Source organism: Oncorhynchus nerka, linkage group LG9a, assembly GCF_034236695.1.
Source record: "Oncorhynchus nerka isolate Pitt River linkage group LG9a, Oner_Uvic_2.0, whole genome shotgun sequence".
Taxonomy (NCBI): Eukaryota; Metazoa; Chordata; class Actinopteri; order Salmoniformes; family Salmonidae; genus Oncorhynchus; species Oncorhynchus nerka.
Window position 1 is genome coordinate 54406404 of NC_088404.1, and position 26376 is coordinate 54432779.

General features: G+C 43.1%; 1 protein-coding gene across 1 annotated transcript in view; it reads right to left on the reverse strand.

Moving 5' to 3' along the window:
- LOC115134543 (GRAM domain-containing protein 2A) overlaps positions 1–23091 on the reverse strand; it is a 58525-nt gene extending 35434 nt beyond the window's left edge. The window contains exons 1-2 of the mRNA XM_029668638.2: positions 22762–23091; positions 8588–8701 (exon numbers count right to left, since the gene is read on the reverse strand). Coding sequence (XP_029524498.1) covers positions 8588–8694 — 107 coding nt within the window. The 5' untranslated portion in view covers positions 8695–8701; positions 22762–23091. The remainder of the gene's footprint in view (positions 1–8587; positions 8702–22761) is intronic.
- Positions 23092–26376: the final 3285 nt, after the last annotated feature.

Genomic DNA, 26376 nt, shown 5'->3' on the forward strand with positions numbered 1-26376 from the left:
AGCTGAGTCTTTCTGGGTAAGTCGCTAAGAGCTGTATTGTACAATATTTGCACATGATTCTTTTTTAAATTCCTCAAACTCTGTCAAGTTGGTTGTTGATCATAGCTAGACAGACATTTTCAAGTCTTGCCATAGATTGTCAAGCCAATTTAAGTCAAAACCGTAACTAGGCCAGTCAGGAACATTCAATGTTGTGTATATTTGGCCTTGTGTTTTTGGTTATTGTCCTGCTGAAAGGTGAATTTGTCTCCCATGTGTCTGGTGGAAAGCAGACTGAACCAAGTTTTCCTCTGGGATTTTGTCTGAACTTAGCCGTATTCAGTTTCTTAAAAAAAAAAACTTGTAGATGACAAGCCTACCCATAACATAATGCAGCCACCTTGGAAATATGAAGAGTGGTACTAAGTGATGTGTTGGGTTGGATTTGCCCCAAACATAACACTTTCTATTCAGGATATAAAGTGAATTTTTTTGACACATTTTTTGTAATTTGACTTTAGTGCCTTATTGCAAACAGAATGCATGTTTTTAATTATTTTTATTTTGTGCAGGCTTCATTCTTTTCACTCTGTCATTTAGGTGTCATGACTGTCCTGTGAGGATTCAAATAGGTCAGATCAGCTTGGCAATGGATGGCTTCAACCAGACCCTCTGCACCCACAGATGGGGGGGGGGTGTATGACAGTTCAAACCCTGTTGTAAATCAAGAATTAGAACTTTCAGCTATCTCCCTCTCCAAATTCACACAGAAATTTAATGGAATTTGTTTCGCAGACGTTTTCCCGCCGAAACTGTAACACGTTCTAAAGCGAATGCTGGAACAATATTTCTAACATGGAACGTGGAGAATGGTCAGAGGCGATCTAAATAATAATAATGTCATTTTGGTTGTTATTTTGTGATGTCATTAAAAATGTTATAAAGGAAATACTGTAACTTGAAAAGTATAGACACTACATGTACGAAGTCTGTATCCTCTACATTGTTTACGAAATAGTGTTTTTGTTAAGAGAGGGAAGTGATCTTAGAAACTACAAGAGGAAATTGTTTCTATAACTTTGTACAAGTGAGTAGTCACCGCCCCTTGAGTGAGGTCAGAGAGCATTTTTGAATGAACTGTATAAAACAGTGGGTTAAGAATTAACATACCAGGCCAGAGAGGCATTGAGCTGCAGCTCACGTCCAAAGTGGATAGAACTCTGAAATCTCAACACGAGGTAGAGACGATAACGTCACATCTCGGACAATCACTGGTATGGCTGATTAGCTGGGATCATTCTACTACTCTTCAAGCCATCGTATGTATTCTACTACTCTTATCGCCCCACTGAGAACCATCGATACGGCTGGCTAGCCTATCTTCAAAGAATCATCTTCCAGAGCGAGTGGAAGCAGAGTGAGCTCTGTTGTTCTGTTCAGGACTACACGGCGGGTCGCCGGATGCCGGGCGACGGCAGAGGAGTACAAAAGTAGAAGAGACAGGGGACAGTCAGAGCATTACAAGCGTGCCACAGAAAGCCCCAACCAAACACCTTTCAAAGAAGGCTTGGTTCCGACAAATACATTCATGATTTCTTACTCCAAACTGGCAGTGGTTCGTGTGAAAAGTATATAATTACTGTGAGAGTAGTTTCTAAATGTACCAAAGTATTATGTCTCTGTCCCTCTCTCTATCTCTCGCCCTCTTCATCTCCTTTGTAACAAAACGCCATATTGTGTCAGTCCTCTAGGAACCCGTTTTAATGTATTAAATGTGTATGTTTATACATTTACATTTACATTACATTTAAGTCATTTAGCACTGTGTTATCATTTAGTTCACTAGTAAATAAATAATGTAATCCATTTGTGTAGTACTGAATCATAAGTAAGGCTGGGGTTTATGCAGATGCAGGAGGTTACGACTGTTCAGAAGGATGATATGAGGTTATGGTTAATGAGTTGACTGTTTATGGATGTAATAGATAAAGACCTTTAGAGTTTAATCGGGAGATGGTAACTCTTTAAAACAATGCTCTCGTGGTGCCATAATAATAGTTTGTTTATTATTATTAGTTTAATATGTATTTAATCGATTGACTTTTAAAGAGTTAGTTGATTAGATAAATAACAGTCATCAGATTAATGAAAGTACAGTCACAACATAGGTTAGTATTGTGGAGTAACTACAATGTTGTTGATCCATCTTCAGATTTCCCCTATCACAGCCACTCTGTAAATGTTTTAAAGTCACCATTGGCCTCATGGAAAAATCTCTGAGCGGTTTCCCTCCTCTCCGGCAACTGAGTTAGGAAAGACGCCCGTATCTTTCTAGTGACTGTATTGATACACCATCCAAAGTGTAATTGATAACTTCCTCATGCTCAAAGGGATAGTCGATGTACTTTTTTTTTTTTTTTTTTTTTACCCATCTACCAATAGGGGCCCTTCTTTGAGAGGCATTGGAAAACCTCCCTGGTATTTCTGGTTGAATCTGTGTTTGAAAGTCACTGCTTGACTTAGGGACCATACAAATAATTGTATGTTTAGAATACAGAAATTAGGTAGTCATTCAAAAATCATGTTAAACACTATAATATCACACAGAGCCCATTGAACTTATTATGTGACTGGTTAAGCAAATTCCTACTCATGAACTTATATAGGCACGCCATAACAAAGGGGTTGAATACTTTTATTATTCATTTTATTTTTAATTTTATTTAAATTCATTTGTAAAAATGTAGAAAAACATCATTCCACTGGGATATTGTGTGTAGGCCAGTGACACAAAATCTCAATTTAATCCATCTAAAATTCAGGCTGTAACTCAACAAAATGTGGAAAGTCAAGGGGAGTGAATGCTTATGTATTTCTCTCTCCTTCTCCCTCTCTTTGCCATATATATTTCTGCCTCCTTGCCCCTCTTTTCCATAAATCCCTCTCTTTCCCATCTATTTCTCCCTCAATCCCCTTCTATCCATCTCACTCTCCCTCTTCCATCTAACTCTTCCTCTTATCCTCCCCCCTCCCCCTAGATATGTGTTACATAACGGGGTCTCCGCTCTTCTCTAGTAAACATGTGCAGGCTGCACGTGCGCTGGGCTACAGCACTCTCTCTCTCTCTCCATCTCTTCCTGTGATCCTCTCGCTCTGCCTCTCCCAGCACTCTGCATCTCCTGCAGCCTCTTGGGTGCTGCGTGAGAGGAGAAGAGTGTGAGGAGTGTGTGTGTGTGTGGGTGTGGTGTGTTTGTAGGGGTAGGATCTATCTTAGGGAGGTGTTTTTGAGCTCTGCTGGGGCCCAGTTCAGATCACACCACAGCCGCACTGATATGGTGTTTAAGTGTGAAGAGCAGCTTGAAGATGACATGGCTCCTGTCTGCAATGTCTTTAGGAGATGTGTGCAGTGTGCATGTATGTACACACTTTCAGCCCTGCTAATATGCTTGCATGCACACAAACATCTATCTCAATAACTACTAGCTCATTTACATAGACAACAGACAACATATACACATTTAAATAGATGTAGACAACACAGACAACATTACAGCCTTATTGTACAATTGATACAAAATATTTTTATTCCTCATCAATCTGCACACAATACCCCATAATGACAAAGCAAAACAGGTTCTAACATTTTTTGCTAGTTTATAAAATAAAATAAAAAACTGAAATACCTTACTTACATAAGTATTCAGATCCTTTGCTATGAGTCTCGAAATTTTGCTCAGGTGCATCCTGTTTCCATTGATCATCCTTGAGATGTTTCTACAACTTGATTGGTGTCCACCTGTGGTCAATTCAATTGATTGAAAATGATTTGGAACGCCACACACCTGTCTATATAAGATCCCACAGTTGACAGTGCATGTCAGAGCAAAAACCAAGACATGAGGTCGAAGGAATTGTCCGTAGAGCTCCGAGACAGGATTGTGTCGAGGCACAGATCTGGGGAAGGGTACCAAAAATGTCTGCAATATGGAAGGTCCCCAAGAACACAGTGGCCTCCATCATTCTTAAAAGGAAGAAGTTTGGAACCAGCAAGATTCTTCCTAGAGCTGGCCGCCCGGCCAAGCTGAGGAATCGGAGGAGAAGGGGCTTGGTCTGGGAGGTGACCAAGAACCCGATGGCCTTTATCAGGCCTTTATGGTAGAGTGGCCAGATGGAAGCCACTCCTCAGTAAAATGCACGACAGCCCGCTTGGAGTTTGGAAAAAAGCACCTAAAGGACTCAGACCATGAAAAACAAGAGTCTCTGGTCTGATGTTACCAAGATTGAAGACTTTGGACTGAATGCCAAGCATCTCGTCTGGAGGAAACCTGGCACCATCCCTACATTGAAGCATGGTTGGTGGCAGCATCATGCTGTCAGGATGTTTTTCAGCGGCAGCGACTGGGAGACTAGTCAGGATCGAGGGAAAGATGAACGGAGTAAAGAACAGAGATCCTTGATGAAAACCTGCTCCAGAGCGCTCAGGACCTGAGGCAAAGGTTAATCTTCCAACGGGACAACGACCATAAGTACACAGCCAAGACAACGCATGAGTGGCTACGGGACAAGTCTCTGAATGTCCTTGAGTGGCCCAGCCAGAGCCTGGACATGAACCCGATCGAACATCTCTGGAGAGACCTGAAAATAGCTGTGCAGCGACTCTCCCCATCCAACCTGACAGAGCTTGAGAGGATCTGCAGAGAAGAATGGGAGAAACTCCCCCAATACAGGTGTACCAAGCTTGTAGCGTCATAGCTAAGAAGACTTGAGGTTGTAATCGCTGCAAAAGTTGCTTCAACAAAGTACTGAGTAAAGGGTCTGAATACTTATTCAAATATGATATTTCAGGTTTCTTTTTATATATTTGCAAAAATGTTTTTTTTTTTCTCTGTCATTATGGGGTATTGTGTGTAGACTGATGAAGGGGGAAACTATTTTATCAATTTTAGAATAAGGCTGTAACGTAACAGAATGTGGAAAAAGTCCAGGGGTCTGAATACTTTCCGAATGCACTGTACATACAGGTAACTGCCAAAATAATGGAAACACTTCAGTGGTCACTGAATGGTTTGAAAAGCATGAAAACAATGTAAACCACATGCCATTGCCATCTCAGTCAATAGATCTCAACCCAATTGAACACTTATAGGAGCGCTTGAGACAGCGTTTTCCCACCACCATCAACAAAACACCAAATTATGGAATTTTTTGTGGAAGAATAGTGTTGCATCCCTCTAAGAGTTCCAGACACTTGCAGAATCTATGCCAAAGTGCATTGAAGCTGTTCTGGCTCAATACCCAATTAAGACACTTTATGTTGGTGTTTCCTTTATTTTGGCAGTAACCTGTATTTACATAGACAACATATTCATGGGTTGCTCATTACATCATAATATTATTTTGAACGTTCGTTTTAGGCCTGATGTCCAGCTGAGCATTCTACTCAATTCAGTCTCAATGGGTGCTAGTCTAAAGTGCATTACTGTGGCTTGGAAACACGATGACATTTCAAAAGGAGGCAAATCATTTGTAGGAAAATATTTTTTGATCATTGCGATATCTCCAAACTGACTTTAGATGCATTATAACTTTAGCTAGCTAGCTAAGATTGAGTGCAGAGTGCTGAAATGTAAGCTCGCTAACGTTAGCATTGCTAGCTATTTCTGACTAACTTTGCTAGCTCATAGCAACATTGCCACTCCTCTAAATTAAACTCGACGACATCACACAATGCTGGCAACGTTGTTTTCTACTCTTTATTTGTCTATGTTAGCAATGTGATCATATTTCCAGGCCACAATAGTGTACATTTTACGAAACAGCCATTAGCCCCCGTTCAGAAAGACTTGGTATTAACCATCAGTCACACATCAATAAGCTGAAGCAAGCGAATAACAATGGCAACGATGCGACCGAGTGACAGAGGCGCAACATAGACAACATATTTACCTAGACAACATAGACAATGGACAACAAAGTCAATAGACATCATAGACAATAGACTACATAGACATAGACAACACATTTACATAGACAATAGACATCATAGACAATAGACAACATAGACAATGGTTTTGCCCACTTATTTTCCAGCATTTCCCTCTTAAAGAGCTAGTTCATCTCTCTGACCAGGTCTGGTTTTCCCTCTTTGGCTCAGTGCAGCGGGCAGACAGTATCACCACAGGGATTCTCTTTACACGTGAGACTCTCTGAGTGAGACACAACGGCTTTGTGTGTGTATGATAGCGTGCATGCGTTTTGAGTGTGTGTGCCTTTTCTGTGTGTGTGTGTGTGTGGAGGGAGAGGGGGGGGTTCCATTTTCATATCTAATGATCCTAATTCCCTCTGTATTTCCTCCCTCAGCACGCACCCTTCTAGGCTTTCATGTGCTGCCAGAGAGCCTGTTTATCAGTCACACTCCCAGAACAGCACAGACCACTGCTGCCTCACCGATAGTGCTGTTATTATCAGCGCTTCAGACAGATCTCAGATCACCTGAAGGGTAAATTAGCCCTATAGCATCGCTTACTAACATTTAAGATGCTAAGGGGGTAGTTATCTGTAAGGAAACTCAATAGTCTGGCTGGCATTATGAATTCTGCCTCAACTCGCTGAAACTAACTGAATCTGAACCAAAACAACACTGGGGCAAAAGAGCTCATGTTTCATTTCATAGGATAACATAGCTGTTCAAAATAAGGTTCATTTCTGGTTATACATATTACAGCCCAAGTTCTCCAAGCAGTGTATCCTATAGCCACAGCACATACATACATATGATATGATAGTCTGATGGTATGGATGAATGTAGGACTATCACGTTGTATTGTATGTTCAGGATGTAATTCAAATCAAATCCAATTTTATTGGTCACATACACATGGTTATCAGATGTTAATGCGAGTGTAGCGAAATGCTTGTGCTTCTAGTTCCAACAGTTCCAATAATTTATGTCATTGCGAATTTGTCCTCTCAATGATGCCTTCAAAATTGCTCCTGGAGGGATTGATAAAGTTATATTGTCATTGATTTCTATTGTATTATATTGTGTTGTATAGCATAGCAATGTACTGTATTATTGGACAGACAGTTAAAACCAGGACGCTGTGTTAAAAGGCCTGACGTGATCTCTGACTCTGTTGGCTGTGTTCCTGACAGAATGTGTCTGTCTGTCTGTTCGTCTCTGCCATTGAGAGGTTACCCCAGGTCTGACAGTGACTGGGAGTCACAAGCCAGGGTAGGTACGGATCTATGTCAGGACATTACTCCGTAACGGGGTCTCTGTCTCTCTCTCTCTCGACGGCATGTTGACAGATGGGTAGCGTATAAAAATGAGATATCAATAGGACGAGAGAGATTTCCCAGAAATACTATATAGTAATTGCTAGGAAAGCATGTGAAAGCTAATCCTCCTCCTGAGTCAAGGAAAATGTCACTATAATTACACTTTGGAAAAAGGGTGGGTCCCAGACCTCAAGGACAGCATTCGCACCTAGTCCTCAATGTTGAATCACGAGGTGTGATTCTATTCTACTCGACACCAATGTAAAACTAAATAGACCGCAGAGACCTTTAACTGTCTTTGTGTGCCAGGCTGCCGGCGTTTTCCAGACTTTTATTGTATCCTAAGCCATTAGCAATTATACCACTCCTGTATGCAGAGGAGACCGCAAGGTGGGGCAGAATGCAAGTGGGGACGTGTAGGCTACTGAAGAGGAGAAGACAGTGTTGTTGAATATGGTGAAACGAGGTGGCGATATCACTGTATTTCATCATACCGCTAATTGCTAATTGGCCAACCCTGTCCTTAGTCAGCGCAGCAAACAATGACACATGGCATCTTAATTACATTCTTTTCTGGTTGAGAATTGTTGTTTCTGATTCAGAAGATGTTATATAAACAGATTACAATGTGATTTTCTGGTTGCTAAAAAAAGATGTTCACAACATGTCTTTATGCAACCGCTATACAACCATGATGATGACGTCATTGCAACTAGTTTTGCTCGCTGGGGTTGCGGTGTGACCAGAGTAGCCACATTAACCATGACTGACTGAGTGTGTACATCATGACAGCATGAGGTGACATTATCCATCTGTTTAGCACCCTGGGGTCTGCAGGGAGGCCTCTTCTATTTGCCCTAACAATTGCTAAAAGAACAAGGGAGGACAGACATTTTTTTGACCACTCAAAGGCAATGGAGTATATCATATCCAGGATCCGTATAAGTGTACTGTATTTGACTTGTGACCTTTATTTAACTAGGCAAGTCAGTTCAGAACAAATTTGTTTTTACAATGACGGCCTACCCTGGCCAAACCCTAACCCGGACGACCAATTGTGCACCGCCCTATGGGACTCCCAATCCCGGCTGGTTGTGATACAGCCTGGAATTGAACCAAGGTCTGTAGTGACACCTCTAGCAATGAGATGCAGTGCCTTAGACTGCTGTGCCACTCAGGAGCCCTGTATGGGAAGGGAGTAGGTTGAAGTGATCCTAGTTCAGTTCTTCTGAGGTCAGTTTTAGTACCCAACAATTAAGATTAGGATTGAGAGGGTAGGGGGTTAGATGATCCTAACTCTGTGCCATAGGTAGTGGAGATGCCTCACCTGAACTGTGGTTGGCAGTGTCCATCATCCTCCTTGGCGGCCTCTGCCAGCAACTCCAGCGGGCTCAGGACACTGATGTCATCACTCTGCTCCTGGTGTTCCATCATCTTCAGCCTGAGGGGACAGAACAAAACACAAAACCCATTCACACACAGACTAAATTATCAACAGAAATACTTCACTCAAGTACATACACATACCCTTTTCTAACTATAGTGCTGACTCGAGACAAACTGTGCTGGCAGATGATATTTTCCTTTGACATTGTCTTTTTCAGCTACAATGGTGGATGTGTAACAGGGCCAGCTCGGTACAGCTTGGTTTCACTCTGCTCAGTGGTATGAAAAGGCCTATAAACCCACTTTACCAGGATATAGTCCACAGCTACAGCTAGGTCCATAATTATTGGCACCCTTGATAAAGATGAGCAAAAAAGACTGTATAAAATAAACTGTGTAAAATAAATAATATATTGCATGCTCAAAACTAATTTAAATGTATTTTATATTAATACAATTTCTCAGAGAAAGAGATTGTGTTTAACAAGTAATATAATATATAAATATATATATATATATATACATATGTTTTTTAGATAGGGATCAAATTGATCAACAGATTTTCAGTACTCCAGCACCCTACCCTTTGACAACGACACTGAGCCTGTTTCTAAAATGTTTTGTGATATCGGAGAACACGTTGGGAGGGATCTTAGACCATACCCCAATACATAGTCTTTTCAGATCCTTGACATCCTTTGTCTGCGCTTATTGGCTGCCATCTTCAATTCAAACCACAGGTTTTCAATGGGGTTCAAATCCGGAGACTGAGATGGCTATTGCAAAATGTTTATGGTGGGTTTGGCGTTGGAAAAAAGAAGCATATGCAGAAATGTACCTCATATCTACGGTAAAATATGGTGGTGGATCTTTGATGTTATGGGGCTAGTTTGCTGGTCCTGGGGCCCTTGTTAAGGTCAACGGCATCATGAACTTTACCAAGTACCAGGACATTTTTACCAAAAACCGAGTAGTAGTATTTATTGGGTTCCCCAATTATCCGCTACCAAGGCAGCAGCTACTCTTCCTGGGGTCCAAACAGGAAACAAAACACAACAAATAAAATACATGATATTCATAATCTCCTGACTCTGCCTCACTCTTCAGAAACAGGAGATGGCTCCTGCCCTCTGAGGCGTTCGGGCTCGTATAAGCCAAGGATTTGTGCAAGGCCACCCACCTACATAATAAAATACATAATACCGTGTAAATTACAATACAAATATCTGAGCCTCTTCACAGTCCCTATTGTGCCATAAGGTGTTATTTGATCTGTTTTTATTGCTAGCTTGAGTTACCTGGGGTGGCAGAGAGTTCCATGTAGACATGGCTCTATTTATTACTGTGCATTTCCCACCCGCTGTTCTGAACCTGGGGACTGTGAAGAGACTTCTGATTGCCTAAAAGTGTCCGAACTGTGTGCCAACTGCTTGAACAGACAGTTTGATACCTTCAACACATCAACATCTAAGTGCAATACGTGCTACCCTGTTCTGGACCAACTGCAATTGACCTATGTCCCTCTTTGTCGCACATGACCGGGCCTGTCGGACCTGTCTGGTTGACTGAGATGTGAAGAAAGCAGAGCATAGACATATCTCTTACCATTTTAGCAACCATAAGAGTCTATAGGTTTTGGTTGCCTCTCTCAGGATGCTGACATTTGGCCGCAAGTGGATCTTCCAGAAAGACAATAACCCCAAGCACTAATCAAAATCCACAAAGAAATGGTTGACTTGTTTGATATGCTCATCTTTATCAAGGATGCCAATAACTGTTCAGAAAGTGGGAAGGGGGCTAAAAAATGGGAGAAAGGCACTTCTGAGGAAGAGCTAGTGACACCCACTCTCCTTAATATGTGTGGGTAATGCAATTGTACCCAGACACAATTTCCCATTTGCTCATTTCCCTTGCTGTCCCTGGACCTTTCCTTTCATAAACAGTTCCAAAGGCTTAGTACTCTCTGTACTCTTAGCAGATCTGAAGTCAGTGAAAAATGTTGCACTGTGCAAAAGACTATTAGTGAAGGGGGGGAATCGGTTACATATCGGGCTATACATTTTAACAGTATATCGCATCGTTTTGACAACATCACAATATTATTTTTGTGCTAGTTGGCTGTGCCTGTGTCTAAAATCCAGTATCTTGCCTTCATAGCTTGTTCTCCATCTTCTTTTTAAATCCGGAGGCAATTTGTTTTCAACAATTTTATTCCCATGACTGGTTTTATTTTGTCTCTCTCTCGTCCCTCTGCAGTAGACATATGGCGAGCAATATGACTGGAACATCGAATCACGATAGAATCACAGTATCGAATTGCAATACATACAGAATTATTGTGATAATATCATATTGTGAGAACCCTGGAAATCTCCAGCCCTAGTTGTAACAGCATTTGTAAAATGATGGGATCCCCCCTCTTTTTTTAACAAAGGTCAAAACTGCTTTCAAAACCGGTTTTCCCGCGATTGTATTAAGAATTGTTGAGCCAAGACTGCTTGTCTAAAAGACTACATGTTTCCCTCCCTATCTATGGCTCTCGCAACTCTTGCAACGAGGAATATTTTTGTCGCATAGAGCACACAACAACAAGCTGACTAGGTAAATGGGTCAACTACTCTACTATGGGGTTGTCTGATTTTGTTTAAATAACAACATTACATAGAAAAAAAATAGTATCACTGGAAAGTTGCATCCTAAGTGATAAAGTACAGGCATTGATTACTTTTAGTGTCTTCACTGACATTTTCAACCTCTCCCTGACCGAGTCTGTAATACCGACATGTTTCAAGCAGACAACCAAAGTCCCTGTTCCCAAGGAAGCGAAGGTAACCTGCTTAAATGATAACCGCCCCGTAGCACTCACTTTGGTAGCCATGAAGTGCGTTGAAAGGCTGGTCATGCCTCACATCAACAGCATCATCCCGGATACCCTAGACTCACTCCAATTTGCATACCGCCCCAACAGATCCACAGATGATGCAATCTCAATCGCACTCCACAATGCCCTTTCCCACCTGGACAAAAGGAACACCTTATGTGAGAATGCTAATCATTGACTACAGCTCAGCGTTCAACACCATAGTGCCCACAAAACTCATCACTAAGCTAAGGACCCTGGGACTAAACACCTCCCTCTGCAACTGGATCCTGGACTTCCTGACAGGGCCGCCCCCCCAGGTGGTAAGGGTAGGCAACAACACATCTGCTACGCACGCTGATCCTCTACACTGGGGCCCCTCAGGGGTGCGTGCTCAGTCCCCTCCTGTACTCCCTGTTCGCCCACGACTGCATGGCCAAGCACGACTCCAACACCATCATTAAGTTAGCTGACGACACAACAGTGGTAGGCCTGATTATCGACAACGATGAGACAGCCTATACGGAGGAGGTCAGAGACCTGGCAGAGAAAGACAAGGGAGCTGATCGTGGACAATAGGAAAAAGAGGACCGAACATGCCACCATTAATATTGACGGGGCTGAAGTGGAGCGTGTGGAGAGTTTCACGTTTCTTGGTGTCCGTATCACCAACAAACTATCATGCTCCAAACACACCAAGACAGTCTTGAAGAGGGCACGACAACACCTCAGGAGACTGAAAAGATTTGGAATGGGTCCCCAGATTCTCAAAATGTTCTACAGCTGCACTATCGAGAGCATCCTGACCGATATGGCAAATTGTCGGCATCTGACCATAAGGCGCTACAGAGGGTAGTGCATACAGCCCAGTACATCACTGGGGCCAAGCTTTCTGCCATCCAGGACCTATATACTGTGTCAGAGGAAAGACCAAAAAATTGTCAAGGACTCCAGTCACGCAAATCATCACCTGTTCTCTCTGGTACCGCACAGCAAGCGCCAAAGTCTAGGACCAAAAGGCTTCTTAACAGCTTCTACCCCAAAGCCATAAGACTGCTGAACAATTAATAAAATGACCACCTGCACTATTTACAATGACCCTCCCATTTGTTTTTACACTGCTGCTACTCGCTGTTTATTATCTATATATAGTCACTTTAGCCCTACCTACATGTACAAATTAGGCAGAGTTGCAAAGAAAAAGCCATATCTCAGACTGGCCAATAAAAAGAAAAGATTAAGATGGGCAAAAGAACGCAGACACTTGACAGAAAGACTCTGCCTAGAAGGCCAGCATCCCGGAGTTGCCTCTTCACTGTTGACGTTGAGACTGGTGTTGCGGGTACTATTTAATGAAGCTGCCAGTTGAGGACTTGTGAGGCGTCTGTTTCTCAAACTAGACACTCTAATGTACTTGTCCTCTTGCTCAGTTGTGCTCTGCTTAGAGCCAGTTTGCGCTGTTTTGTGAAGGGAGTAGTACACAGCCTTGTACGAGATCTTCATTTTCTTGGCAATTTATCGCATGGAATAGCCTTCATTTCTCAGAACAAGAATATACTGACGAGTTTCAGAAGAAAGTTCTTTGTTTTTTCCAGCCGTTAAGAGCCTGTAATCGAACCCACAAATGCTGATGCTCCAATTACTCAACTAGTCTAAAGAAGTCCAGTTGTATTGCTTCTTTAATCAGAACAACAGTTTTCAGCTGTGCTAACATAATTGCAAAATGATTTTCTAATGATCAATTAGCCTTTTAAAATGATAAACCTGGATTAGCTAACACAACGTGCCATTGGAACACTGGAGTGATGGTTGCTGATTATGGGCTTCTCTACACCTATGCAGATATTCCAATACAAAATCAGCAGTTTACAGCTACAATAGTCATTTACAACATGAACAATGCCTACACTGTATTTCTGATCAATCTGCTGTTTTGTTTAAATGGACAAAAAATGTTGCTTCTTCTTTCAAAAACAAGGACTTTTCTAAGCGAACCCAAACTTTTGAATGGTAGTACATGTCAGTTCAGTTCAGTTTACACAGCGTAACAGAGAAAACACAATATTTGAGAATACATTTATTTGGGAATATATTTCGTAGAACAGACATGCTTCTGTGTTCAGCTTTGTCACCTTCAAACCAAACGTTTGGTTTCCTGAGAGTCACACACCTTGATGGACCCCTAATTAATTGACCAGCTTTGGGTATCCACACGCTAATAACTGTGGGATTCCAGTTGTTCTGCTCACGAGTTGAGACAACCGCAACAGAGTGTGGTTTCCTGTCAATCCACTAAACTGGCCCTGACCTGAAACAACAAAGCCCTCTTTCATTAGCTAATACCATTCTCCAAGAGAGTAGAAAGTCACTAATGAGAATAACAACCGCAGACTGGGTGGCTGTCTGAGGGAAGACAGGCACGCTAACAGTTGATTGGCTAGCATGGAATGGAGAGACAAGGTAGGTGACAGTTGATTGGTTGGCTGGGAACGGAGAGACAAGGTAGGTGATAACTGACAAGCCGGGCGGAGAAGTGATGTGAGGATCAGGCTGTCAGTTCAGCTAACAGCCCAGCTTATTGAAAAGGTGGGAAGGGGAAGGAGGCGAGGGAGGGAGTGTGGGAGATAACGACTAAATATAGAGGTTCGACCATCATTAAAAGACCGCAGAGAGAAAGGTTGAAGCGTGGGCCGCTCGCACGGCTTCAGAACCGTTAGCTTGGCAAAGCACGTAGACTCCTTCGACTGGGTGAACAATGAACACATTTAGAAACAGTAATTAGCGGGCACATCAAACAAAATACCATTGTTTCAACTTCTCTTCAGTGTTCTGAAGGGAATAAAACAAAGTCCGTTTGCTGAACAGATGCAGTTCAAGCAGACGAGGAAGGCTGATAAGACGGAAGTGAATCTGAGATAAGACCACCACTGAGCTTGACCCTGTCTCCATTCAAGCCCGTGTTTAATACATGCTTGGCGCCACAGGTCTGTCAAACTCCACCTGCTGCAAAATCCCTTCTCGCCCTAAAAACCTTTCAAGGATTTCAACTTTGTTCCTCTGAAGATGCTGAAGACCCCACATTCTTCATTGGTGTACATGATAAAAACACCCATTCACGAGATATTCTTTCAAGCAGTCAAAGGACAACGGTTAACCCTGGCGGTTCAGCCGGGGATGCCAGACAGTGGAGAGTTTACATTGAGACAGATAGGCCGACAGAGGATGTACATGGCATGACAGCGAGTTGATAACGGGAGATGACAAACACGGAGACAGGTAGTGATGCAGAGTGTAAATAGTGTGGTGGCAGCAAACGGAGAGGCAGCAGAGACACAATGAGTTGCCAAAAGTAACGAGGTTGATGAGTCTGTATGTGTGAGCCTTATGAGATGAGAGAATGACAAATGCACACACACACACACACACACACACACACACACACACACACACACACACACACACGATTCAATGTGAAAAGTAAATAACTACGCTCACATTCAAATTCAAAAGGGCTGAATCAGCCCTACTTTAACCAGGGCAGGCGAGGCATTTGCAGCTCTAGGTCTATCAACCCCATATTCTGTATTCTGTACTTAGTCAATTATACCTTGCCAGGTTCCCAATCATCACCAATGCTACATCACCCAATGACACTGAAGAAGAGATCATTGTGCCATTTGGAGGATGTCCAAAATGCAGCTCAGGGAAAAGCTCAGGGCTGGTCCGGAGGACTAGCTGGCATTGTGTTTTCTTTAGCTGCAATGTGACGGGAGTCGGGACTGCCATGGGGTAGAGTTGGCAAGAGACACTACCCACCCGGACTGTCCGGACACAAAGGGAGTTTTATATCCCCACGACCTCAAAGATAGAGAAACGGCCAAACGAGACGGAATAGTGATCTTATTGTTGGAGGGAAATAATACAGGAGACGATGAGGTTAGATTACAGGGCCACCAACACGTTTCGGGAGGGCGACGTTTTTTAATAATGGCAGTGAAAAGAGAACGGAGCAATATAAGGAACTTACTCTCTACTGCATGCCAAGCCTGGCTCGTTATTCTCTGTCCAGTGGCCCTGCACTCTGGATAGACAAAGGCTTCCTCCCTCGACAAAAGACCAAACGCATCACCACACAAAAAAAAAGCTCTTGGCAGTTCCGTGAGTGTTGGACATATTTTGCACATATTGTCTTTTGTCCCCAGTGCTTGCAAAATCTCACTCTGCCACACAGTCACGTACGGGCCGCTATGCACGCAGGTATTTTCCTCTCTCAGTCGCCATGGCAACAGCCCGAGAAAAGGCCATTCGAGTCGGGCATTTTCTTCTTCTCGTTACCGAGTTCTAAAGTGGACATGAGGAGACACCTCATTTAGTGGTCAACCGATAGAAACCCGGTGCAAACACAGCCTGGGCTATATGAGGAGTGCAGGTGAACTCGCGAAAAGGTCAGGTAGCACACAAAACAGAGGACCTTGCGAGGGTTTGCGAAACGGGCCATCTGCGAGCAAGTGTAGCCTTTCCGTTCCCTTAGACAAACACAAATGCCTTCAAAAGGGAGTCACAATTTAAAACTGTGCTAAACAGAAAAAATAAATACATAGGAACAGAATTCTGATAGTGTTGATATCGTAGATAGAAATAGTAGAGTGAATGTGCAGAAATGTATTTCAGAGTAAAAACATGGGATAAGATGTGAAAAATATATGTCAGTCTGTTGTCGTACTGTATAAGTGTATCTGGTTTCCTGTTCCTGTCGGCTTCAGCTGTCATTGAAGTGATGCTCCAGAGCTTTTGTATATTGTCACCCAGTAGTTTTAGAAGTAGTGCTCACAAGCAAAAACAGGTCCCTCGAAAATTGTGCCATCCATTTCATATGAAATGTTCCGTACAAAATGTTATGAAGTAAGTGCTTAAGATCCCGGACAGCATCTTTAAGAAGAGTTGACGCCTCTCTGTTCCTTTCTTTTCCTTTCTCTCCAGGCCACCCTTTTCACCCATCTCCTGATGTGATCCTATCTGCAACAGCTGCGGAGTTCACACACACACTGCCTGAGAAGACCGGTACAAGCTCCATCGAGACAAACCACGACTACGGTTTCCATGGCTCCCTGATTCTTGGAAACCCATTTCCTGTGATGTGGCTGGGAACATAAATAGATCTAATTAGTCTCATCCCCATTTCTCTTCTCTAAACAGTGGCGTAGGGTGAAGGTGGTTTATTGGTTCATTTGGCCTTGAGTGTGGAGATCTAGGAGAGTGTCTAAGCACGGCTTTATCGATCGCAGCTTCCTGATGCAGGTTGATGTGTGACCACTGAAGTGTGATCACTACGATATAGGAACAAGGAGTGTGAACATTACAACTTTGAAAACGAAATTGGGATCCTTAACGTTACTAAAAATTCCTAAACGAAAAACACAGTGCCGTTATCACAAAACATATTATTTTCATTATTTTTTTGCCTAACTAGACGATAGGCCATAAAGGGAAAGATGCGTAATTTAAATATAGACTCAGCGATATTATTATTATTACATTTTTTAAAAACTTTTTTATATTTAACTAGGCAAGTCTGTTAACCTGCATCACCAGCAACATGACTGTGGAAGCTGTGATCGATAAAGCCGTGCTTAGACACTCTCCTAGATCTCCACACTCAAGGCCAAAGCAACCAATAAACCACCTTCACCCTACGCTACTGTGATTAGAGAAGATGCAGAAAACAAACAGTATAATGGGTCAATCTCCGCAGCAACTAAGAGTGTTCGAAGCACGAGGCTCTGGTGTCCTGGCTACCACGCTGTAAACAGCGTAACGCGAACCCTTACACTTACGCAGATACTCTGTGTGACTGGGAGAGCAACGTGTTGCATCTTAACATCCTGGCCTATTCACTGATGATAGGCCCTGCTTGACTGAAGTTGCGAGACATTGCAAGCCAAACGAGATACAGCTGTCCATTGCGAGAACCAGCTTTTGATTGTCCATAGATGGGCCTCGTGCACAGTTCTGACTCGGTCACCGGTCTACCTGCCTATACTTGTGGCCCCTCCCCTCTCTCTCTCTCCATCCCTCGCTAGCTCGCTATGAAAGATGCACGTGTTTCCATTTTCGGAAGTACGGCAACTAATCAGTCTCCTCCGTTCCAAAAATACTGAATCGTTGAAGTGGTGTCCTAGCGGGAATCGAATCTTGACACTCAGAAATGAGAGTCTACACCGGGAGTCAGCATGAAAGGAGTCGAGAAATCAATTCAATTGGAGTCGACTCTCCACCTCTACGTCATCGTCGTTAACAGTTGGGAAAATGTCAGAAAAAGGCAAGGGACACCGGTGAAGTCCTGTATGACCTTACTTTGAGAAGGTAAATGAGAACGAAATGCTAACTTTTCTAGGTGGAATTGAGGTAATGGTAGTACAGGTTCAATGCTTAACCACCTGAAAGTGATGCACCGTGAGGCCCAAACTGTTGCTGGCAGAAGCGCAGCTGCATTGTGAATTAATGTGGAAAACCGATTTAAAAAATGGTGGTTTCATTTTTTTTATTTGTTACATCCCTAGCATTAACAAACTATCATTCAACTTGTCTATGCCTGCACCTGTCTGTTCCCTTCGGATTTAATCCAGATACACGGTTTACAGCAACACATTCCCCTTTGAGAAATCAAATCAGAGTTTACTTGTCACGTGCGCCGAATACAACAGGTGTAAGACCTTACAGTGAAATGCTTACTTACAGGCTCTAACCAACAGTGCAAAAAAGGTATTTGGTGAACAACAGGTAAAGAAATAAAACAACAGTAAAAAGACAGTGAAAAATAACAGTAGGGAGGCTATATACAGTAGCGAGGCTACATACAGGCACCGGTTAGTCGGGCTGATTGAGGTAGTATGTACATGTAGATATGGTTAAAGTGACTATGCATTTATGTTAAACAGAGAGTAGCTGGAGCGTAAAAGAGGGGTTGGGGGGGGGGGGGGGCACACAATGCAAATAGTCTGGGTAGCCATTTAATTACCTGTTCAGGAATCTTATGGCTTGGGGGTAAAAACTGTTGAGAAGCTTTTTTGTCCTACACTTGGCACTCCGGTACTGCTTGCCATGCGGTAGTAGAGAGAACAGTCTATGTATGACTGAGGTGGCTGGGGTCTTTGACCATTTTCGGGGCCTTCCTCTGACACTGCCTGGTGCAGAGGTCCTAGATACACTGAGTGTACAAAACATTAGGAACTCTTTCCATGACAGGCCGACCAGGTGAATCCAGGTGAAAGCTATGATCTCTTATTGATGTCACTTGTTACATCCACTTTAATCAACAGTTTCCTGTGTGTATCAATAATGGTCCACCACCCAAAGGACATCCAGCCAACTTGACACAACTGTGGGAAGCATTGGTGTCAACATGGGCCAGCATCCCTGTGGGAAGCTTGACACATTCTAGAGTCCATTCCCCGACTAATTGAGGCTGTTCTGGGAGCAAAAGGAGGTGCAACTCAATATTAGGAAGGTGTTCCTAATGTTTTGTACACTCTGTGTAAATGCTGTGCTTTTTCATTTGATTAGTTACACAACTTTGCTCTCTCCATCTGTCCTTTCTAGAACTTTCTCCTAATTTGCCAGTCAAGTAGGAAGAACTGGATCTGAGGTCAGTGTAGGTGAATGCCCGGTGACTCCCCAGACCAGGTATCTCCTGGTTTCATCTGCGAAACATGCTCTTCTCTTCCCACTTTTATTCAAAGCGTCATGTTCTCTGAAGTTCAGTAAGCCCCTTGGTGACTGACTGGCTCTCTGGTGTTCTATCTCCGCCAGGATCAGAGTAACGTGCACTGAGATGGCCTGGTCCCAGATCTGTGTGTGCTGTCTGGCGTCCTAGCTCCGCCAGGATCAGAGTAACGTGCACTGAGATGGCCTGGTCCCAGATCTGTGTGTGCTGTCTGGCGTCCTAGCTCCGCCAGGATCAGAGTAACGTGCACTGAGATGGCCTGGTCCCAGATCTGTGTGTGCTGTCTTGCCAACTCCCATGGTCATTGTCACACAGAGATCGACAGACATCTAGGACCAGGCTAGCATTGAGATGATGGATAAAAATAATCTAGATAAAATATTAAAAACAACCACTGGATGTTCAAAAGTATATTTCATTCAGAGATTTTATCAATAATCCAGCCTCACTTGTGCTGTTAAAGGAAAGGTTGCACAATATATATTCCACAAATCTAAAACAACGTCGACTGATTATATTCCTTCAAAACTGCTTTTTTTTGCGCAAAAGTTTATAAAAAAATACTTCTGTTTTCGCAATTTGAATTACATTTATCAAAAAACTCATATACCAACAATACACTGCGGCTTTGAAGTCAAGAAAAGAACAGCCTGCTGGTGGCTTCGGTGATGGAGGCGAATCGGGGAAGTAGATACCAAAGTGCCCAAAGAGTTTTGTCATGTTATGTTGCTAGTAGATGATTTTTAAAAACGTGCCATGCAAAACAAACTGGCCACTTGGATTTAGCATGGTGTATGGGGATGGAATAAGCTAGCAAGCAAGCTACAACAACTCCATCAACACTGCAAGTTAACGGTCAAATACCAATCGGATTCATGTCCATGTTTATTTCAAGATATGTCTTTATTTTTTGCTCAACTGCCTGATCTTTATTGGCTGATTATAACTTGCAGGGTATTATGGTGACCACTGACCACATTTACATACACACCAATATCTCATAATTATTCGGGATACTCAAGTATTCTGCTTTTGAGTTTGACGCATATAAACATCATATCCCAATAACCCCCCAAAAAAGCTTGTATCCCGGTTATGAGAAACCCGGTTAAGATGCCTGGTCTTAGACGGGATACTGTTGCATGTAAACATCTTAGCGCATTTACTGTTGTTTTTGTGTGGTCTGCGCAGGCTCAGTTTCGCATATCATGGTTGTTGTGTGATGTTTTCATCTGATTGTCAAACAAATCACTTTGAAAAGTAGGGCACCTGCGCAGTTAAATCCACCATAATAATTCCATAATCATGGAATTTGGTGTAGTAGCCTACTGGCTACTTTCACCCCTATTTTAGAAAAGTTTCTGCTGATCATTTCTGACATTTGGTAGGCCGTATTATAATACAACAAGGTGCAGACAATACCGTGAAATGCTTTACTTACAAGCACTTAACCTACGGCGCAGTTCAAGAAGAGTTTAGAAAATATTTACCAAATAAACTAAAGTTTTAAAAAAAACGAAAAAGGAACAAACGAGGCTTTATACCAAATATCCAACATTTGTTAGGCCATTTGTTTGTCAACTATAGTTAGACACATGCAGCTTCTCTTCCGTCATAACTTGTTGCCCCCAGAAGACAAAATAAAGTAGTGCTCACCCGAACGATAGATCATGGCTGCTCTTCGGGAGTTCTAACGACTAGTAACTTTAGGGGTCCAAAAGACATTCAAGGGGCGGCGGTTTTACAACTAAACAAACACAAACAGTTATATTGTGTAGTGCTGCTACTGACCCCAAATCAGAGCCAGAATGCTTCTAAACCTCCTTCAATGGGTCTCTTGTTTAAAAGTGTCCTCGAGTGATCTCATCCCTTCTGTGCTCCCTGTCCCCAAACGAGGAGTCCATTCCAAACAACGCTAGGGGGAAACGGCCTGTCTCAAATTCTGTGGAGGGGAACCATTTCCCCCTAGATAAAGATTTTGGCTTCAGCCTAGTGGACCGGAAACTGTAAACAACATCACACCAGGCCACACAGTAAATCAGTCATTATGGGAGATGCATACCAATAGACAGGGGGCATTGTGTGGTGGATAGGTCTAAGGAAGTTGCATGGCAAGCAAGAAGGAATGTATCCACATGATCCAATGTCAGTAGTAATGAATTCAATCATTTACTAGTAAAGTATCATCTTCGCCCACGAAGTCCATTTTACTGTTTGGTTTAGTCGAGGCTGTTCTGTCCAACTTCGACTTTCAGACAGCCGTTATATCTACAACAGGAGCGGACACAGAACCTTGAGATGTAAATGACCTCGCTGCCGAGAGCCGTGTCCACAGTTTTAGAAATGGGTTCTCTTTGAAGCGGCCAACCTACTTCACTTCAGAATATTAGGCTGGCCAAACATAGCCTGCAGTGCTCAATTAGCATCTTTCATTTCCAATACAAGTACAATAAAACGGACTATTCCCCATTATAAATGGGACAGAATAATGGATCCATCTCTTTCAGACACTCATAATAGAGGTTGGGCCATAGGCAATGTTAACCTGTTTAACCTTTCAATAAAGAGAGCTTTACAATTGTGATGGCTGTAATTGGTATTGTGTGATAGGCTTGGGCGACATACAGCATATACCGTACACCGCGGTATTTGGAAAAAGCCACAGGATGGTTTTTCAATGCCGTCAACACGATTTATTTGAAGTCTTTCATAATACGCAAGGCCAAGGGAGCACTGGGCTACATGTTGCAGCTGGATGATACATTGTGTCAGATGGGGCGAATAATAATCACGTGGTTCAGTCTATGAGCGGTTGCATGGAGATCAGAGAGGAAGCTACACTTACATATACAAAAGTATGCCAAATGGATTCAAACGCACTTGTGTCTAATTATTAACCACTCTCTGGAATTTCATGACCCGTTTGACACGAACCATTAGAAAAATGCATGGCATTACCTTTCAGACAGACACTAAACGTACATGGGGCTGTTGGCTAAACGAATCATAATAACCCAACTCCATATCTGACATAGCCATGAGTGGAACATCATGTGCTATCATGTGCTGGGTGACAAGTTTCCATTCCCAAAGTAGAAACTACTGAGAACCGAGCAAGTCTATTTTAGCAGCCATGATTTCACATTGTCAGCACACTGGAAATCTCTCTCTGCACACCTTTTTCCATTGTCCTAGAGGAACTGTGCACAAAGTTGGCACGGACGAATGACAGGATGAGTGCATAGACTACCACAGCACAGTGGCAGGAGTGTCGAAGATGTGCATTATGTCACTCAAATGGATCATTGAATGGCCAAGCACTAACCTATCCGTTATGTAATAACATAATAATATCGTTACAGTCCGACTTGAATCACCTGTTCATTACCTTCAACCGTCGGTCATATTAACCAATTAACTTGTCTATCTTGTAAAATAACGGGTAAATAAATACAGTGACAGGAACGCGAGGCAGAAATAAATCTGCCTCTCGTTGACCATGTCTGCGGTCTCGACATGGATAAGAACCTACCGTGGAATCTGGGTAGATATGCTGTCGAGTATATCATTTCCGCGGCGGACTCCGGGAAGAGAAATTAGGGTCGAATGTCCACCTAATCGTCCTCTAAAGGAAGAAGTCCGTGGGTAAAGGGAAAATGGTAGACAAGACTGGAAGAGGGGAAAAGCGGTTGTCAGAGTTGTCGAGCTGTCAAACACAAAGGCAGGAGCACCGAGTAGATGACATTTCGGGTTGACTAACAAGCGAACTTGTTGCGCTGAGCATCCACCGGCGCTGGACACTGGTTTATTTATTTACTGTTCCCGCCTCCTGCATTTTTTGTGTGCCTTACTACTGTGATCTCTACGGTCCATCTACTACGTGCACTCACTCATGCAGAGAACGCAGAACACATAACTTCTAGTGGTTGATCAACTGTACTGCAAGCAAATATAGTTATTTAAAGGGGAGAATTGAGGCGTTTCAATGCACGGGAATTATAAATCAAAATCAAATCAAATCAAATCAAATTTATTTATATAGCCCTTCGTACATCAGCTGATATCTCAAAGTGCTGTACAGAAACCCAGCCTAAAACCCCAAACAGCAAACAATGCAGGTGTAAAAGCACGGTGGCTAGGAAAAACTCCCTAGAAAGGCCAAAACCTAGGAAGAAACCTAGAGAGGAACCAGGCTATGTGGGGTGGCCAGTCCTCTTCTGGCTGTGCCGGGTAGAGATTATAACAGAACATGACCAAGATGTTCAAATGTTCATAAATGACCAGCATGGTCGAATAATAATAAGGCAGAACAGTTGAAACTGGAGCAGCAGCATGGCCAGGTGGACTGGGGACAGCAAGGAGTCATCATGTCAGGTAGTCCTGGGGCACGGTCCTAGGGCTCAGGTCCTCCGAGAGAGAGAAAGAAAGAGAGAATTAGAGAGAGCATATGTGGGGTGGCCAGTCCTCTTCTGGCTGTGCCGGGTGGAGATTATAACAGAACGTGGCCAAGATGTTCAAATGTTCATAAATGACCAGCATGGTTGAATAATAGTAAGGCAGAACAGTTGAAACTGGAGCAGCAGCATGGCCAGGTGGACTGGGGACAGCAAGGAGTCATCATGTCAGGTAGTCCTGGGACATGGTCCTAGGGCCCAGGCCAGTTGAAACTGGAGCAGCAGCATGGCCAGGTGGACTGGGGACAGCAAGGAGTCATCATGTCAGGTAGTCCTGGGGCATGGTCCTAGGGCTCAGGTCCTCCGAGAGAGAGAAAGAAAGAGAGAAGGAGAGAATTAGAGAACGCACACTTAGATTCACACAGGACACCGAATAGGACAGGAGAAGTACTCCAGATATAACAAACTGACCCTAGCCCCCCGACACATAAACTAATGCAGCATAAATACTGGAGGCTGAGACAGGAGGGGTCAGGAGAAACTGTGGCCCCATCCGAGGACACCCCGGACAGGGCCAAACAGGAAGGATATAACCCCACCCACTTTGCCAAAGCACAGCCCCCACACCACTAGAGGGATATCTTCAACCACCAACTTACCATCCTGAGACAAGGCCGAGTATAGCCCACAAAGATCTCCGCCACGGCACAACCCAAGGGGGCGCCAACCCAGACAGGCCGACCACAACAGTGAATCAACCCACCCAGGTGACGCACCCCCCCCAGGGATGGCATGAGAGAGCCCCAGTAAGCCAGTGACTCAGCCCCGTAACAGGGTAGAGGCAGAGAATCCCAGTGGAAAGAGGGGAATCGGCCAGGCAGAGACAGCAAGGGCGGTTCGTTGCTCCAGAGCCTTTCCGTTCACCTTCCCACTCCTGGGCCAGACTACACTCAATCATATGACCCACTGAAGAGATGAGTCTTCAGTAAAGACTTAAAGGTTGAGACCGAGTTTGCGTCTCTGACATGGGTAGGCAGACCGTTCCATAAAAATGGAGCTCTATAGGAGAAAGCCCTGCCTCCAGCTGTTTGCTTAGAAATTCTAGGGACAATTAGGAGGCCTGCGTCTTGTGACCGTAGCGTACGTGTAGGTATGTACGGCAGGACCAAATCAGAGAGATAGGTAGGAGCAAGCCCATGTAATGCTTTGTAGGTTAGCAGTAAAACCTTGAAATCAGCCCTTGCTTTGACAGGAAGCCAGTGTAGAGAGGCTAGCACTGGAGTAATATGATCAAATTTTTTGGTTCTAGTCAGGATTCTAGCAGCCGTATTCAGCACTAACTGAAGTTTATTTAGTGCTTTATCCGGGTAGCCGGAAAATAGAGCATTGCAGTAGTCTAACCTAGAAGTGACAAAAGCATGGATTAATTTTTCTGCATCATTTTTGGACAGAAAGTTTCTGATTTTTGCAATGTTACGTAGATGGAAAAAGCTGTCCTCGAAATGGTCTTGATATGTTCTTCAAAAGAGAGATCAGGGTCCAGAGTAACGCCGAGGTCCTTCACAGTTTTATTTGAGACGACTGTACAACCATTAAGATTAATTGTCAGATTCAACAGAAGATCTCTTTGTTTCTTGGGACCTAGAACAAGCATCTCTGTTTTGTCCGAGTTTAATAGTAGAAAGTTTGCAGCCATCCACTTCCTTATGTCTGAAACACATGCTTCTAGCGAGGGCAATTTTGGGGCTTCACCATGTTTCATTGAAATGTACAGCTGTGTGTCATCCGCATAGCAGTGAAAGTTTACATTATGTTTTCGAATAACATCCCCAAGAGGTAAAATATATAGTGAAAACAATAGTGGTCCTAAAACAGAACCTTGAGGAACACCGAAATTTACAGTTGATTTGTCAGAGGACAAACCATTCACAGAGACAAACTGATATCTTTCCGACAGATAAGATCTAAACCAGGCCAGAACATGTCCGTGTAGACCAATTTGGGTTTCCAATCTCTCCAAAAGAATGTGGTGATCGATGGTATCAAAAGCAGCACTAAGGTCTAGGAGCACGAGGACAGATGCAGAGCCTCGGTCCGTTGCCATTAAAATGTCATTTACCACCTTCACAAGTGCCGTCTCAGTGCTATGATGGGGTCTAAAACCAGACTGAAGCATTTCGTATACATTGTTTGTCTTCAGGAAGGCAGTGAGTTGCTGCGCAACAGCCTTCTCTAAAATTTTTGAGAGGAATGGAAGATTCGATATAGGCCGATAGTTTTTTATATTTTCTGGGTCAAGGTTTGGCTTTTTCAAGAGAGGCTTTATTACTGCCACTTTTAGTGAGTTTGGTACACATCCAGTGGATAGAGAGCCGTTTATTATGTTCAACATAGGAGGGCCAAGCACAGGAAGTTAATTATAATAATGTTAGGGCTAATAAAAACATTAAAATGTAGGCCTAACAGATGCATTTACCGTTGGTTAGGAGATCCCAAAGCAGCATAATACAATGAACATCATGGGTAGGCTACAGTATTGCTTTGTGATAGGAGCCGACATCATAGCATATTTAATCTCAGAGCCTACTGTATACTAAGGCAGGAGATAGTAAAACACATCAGGGCAATTTTAGAATGTACATCTTGGTGGGGCAAAAAAATATATATATATTTGATGCATGCCAGCAAAGTCACTACACAACACTAAAACAATACATTAATTGCACTGTAACGGTGACAAACGGTGCCCACAA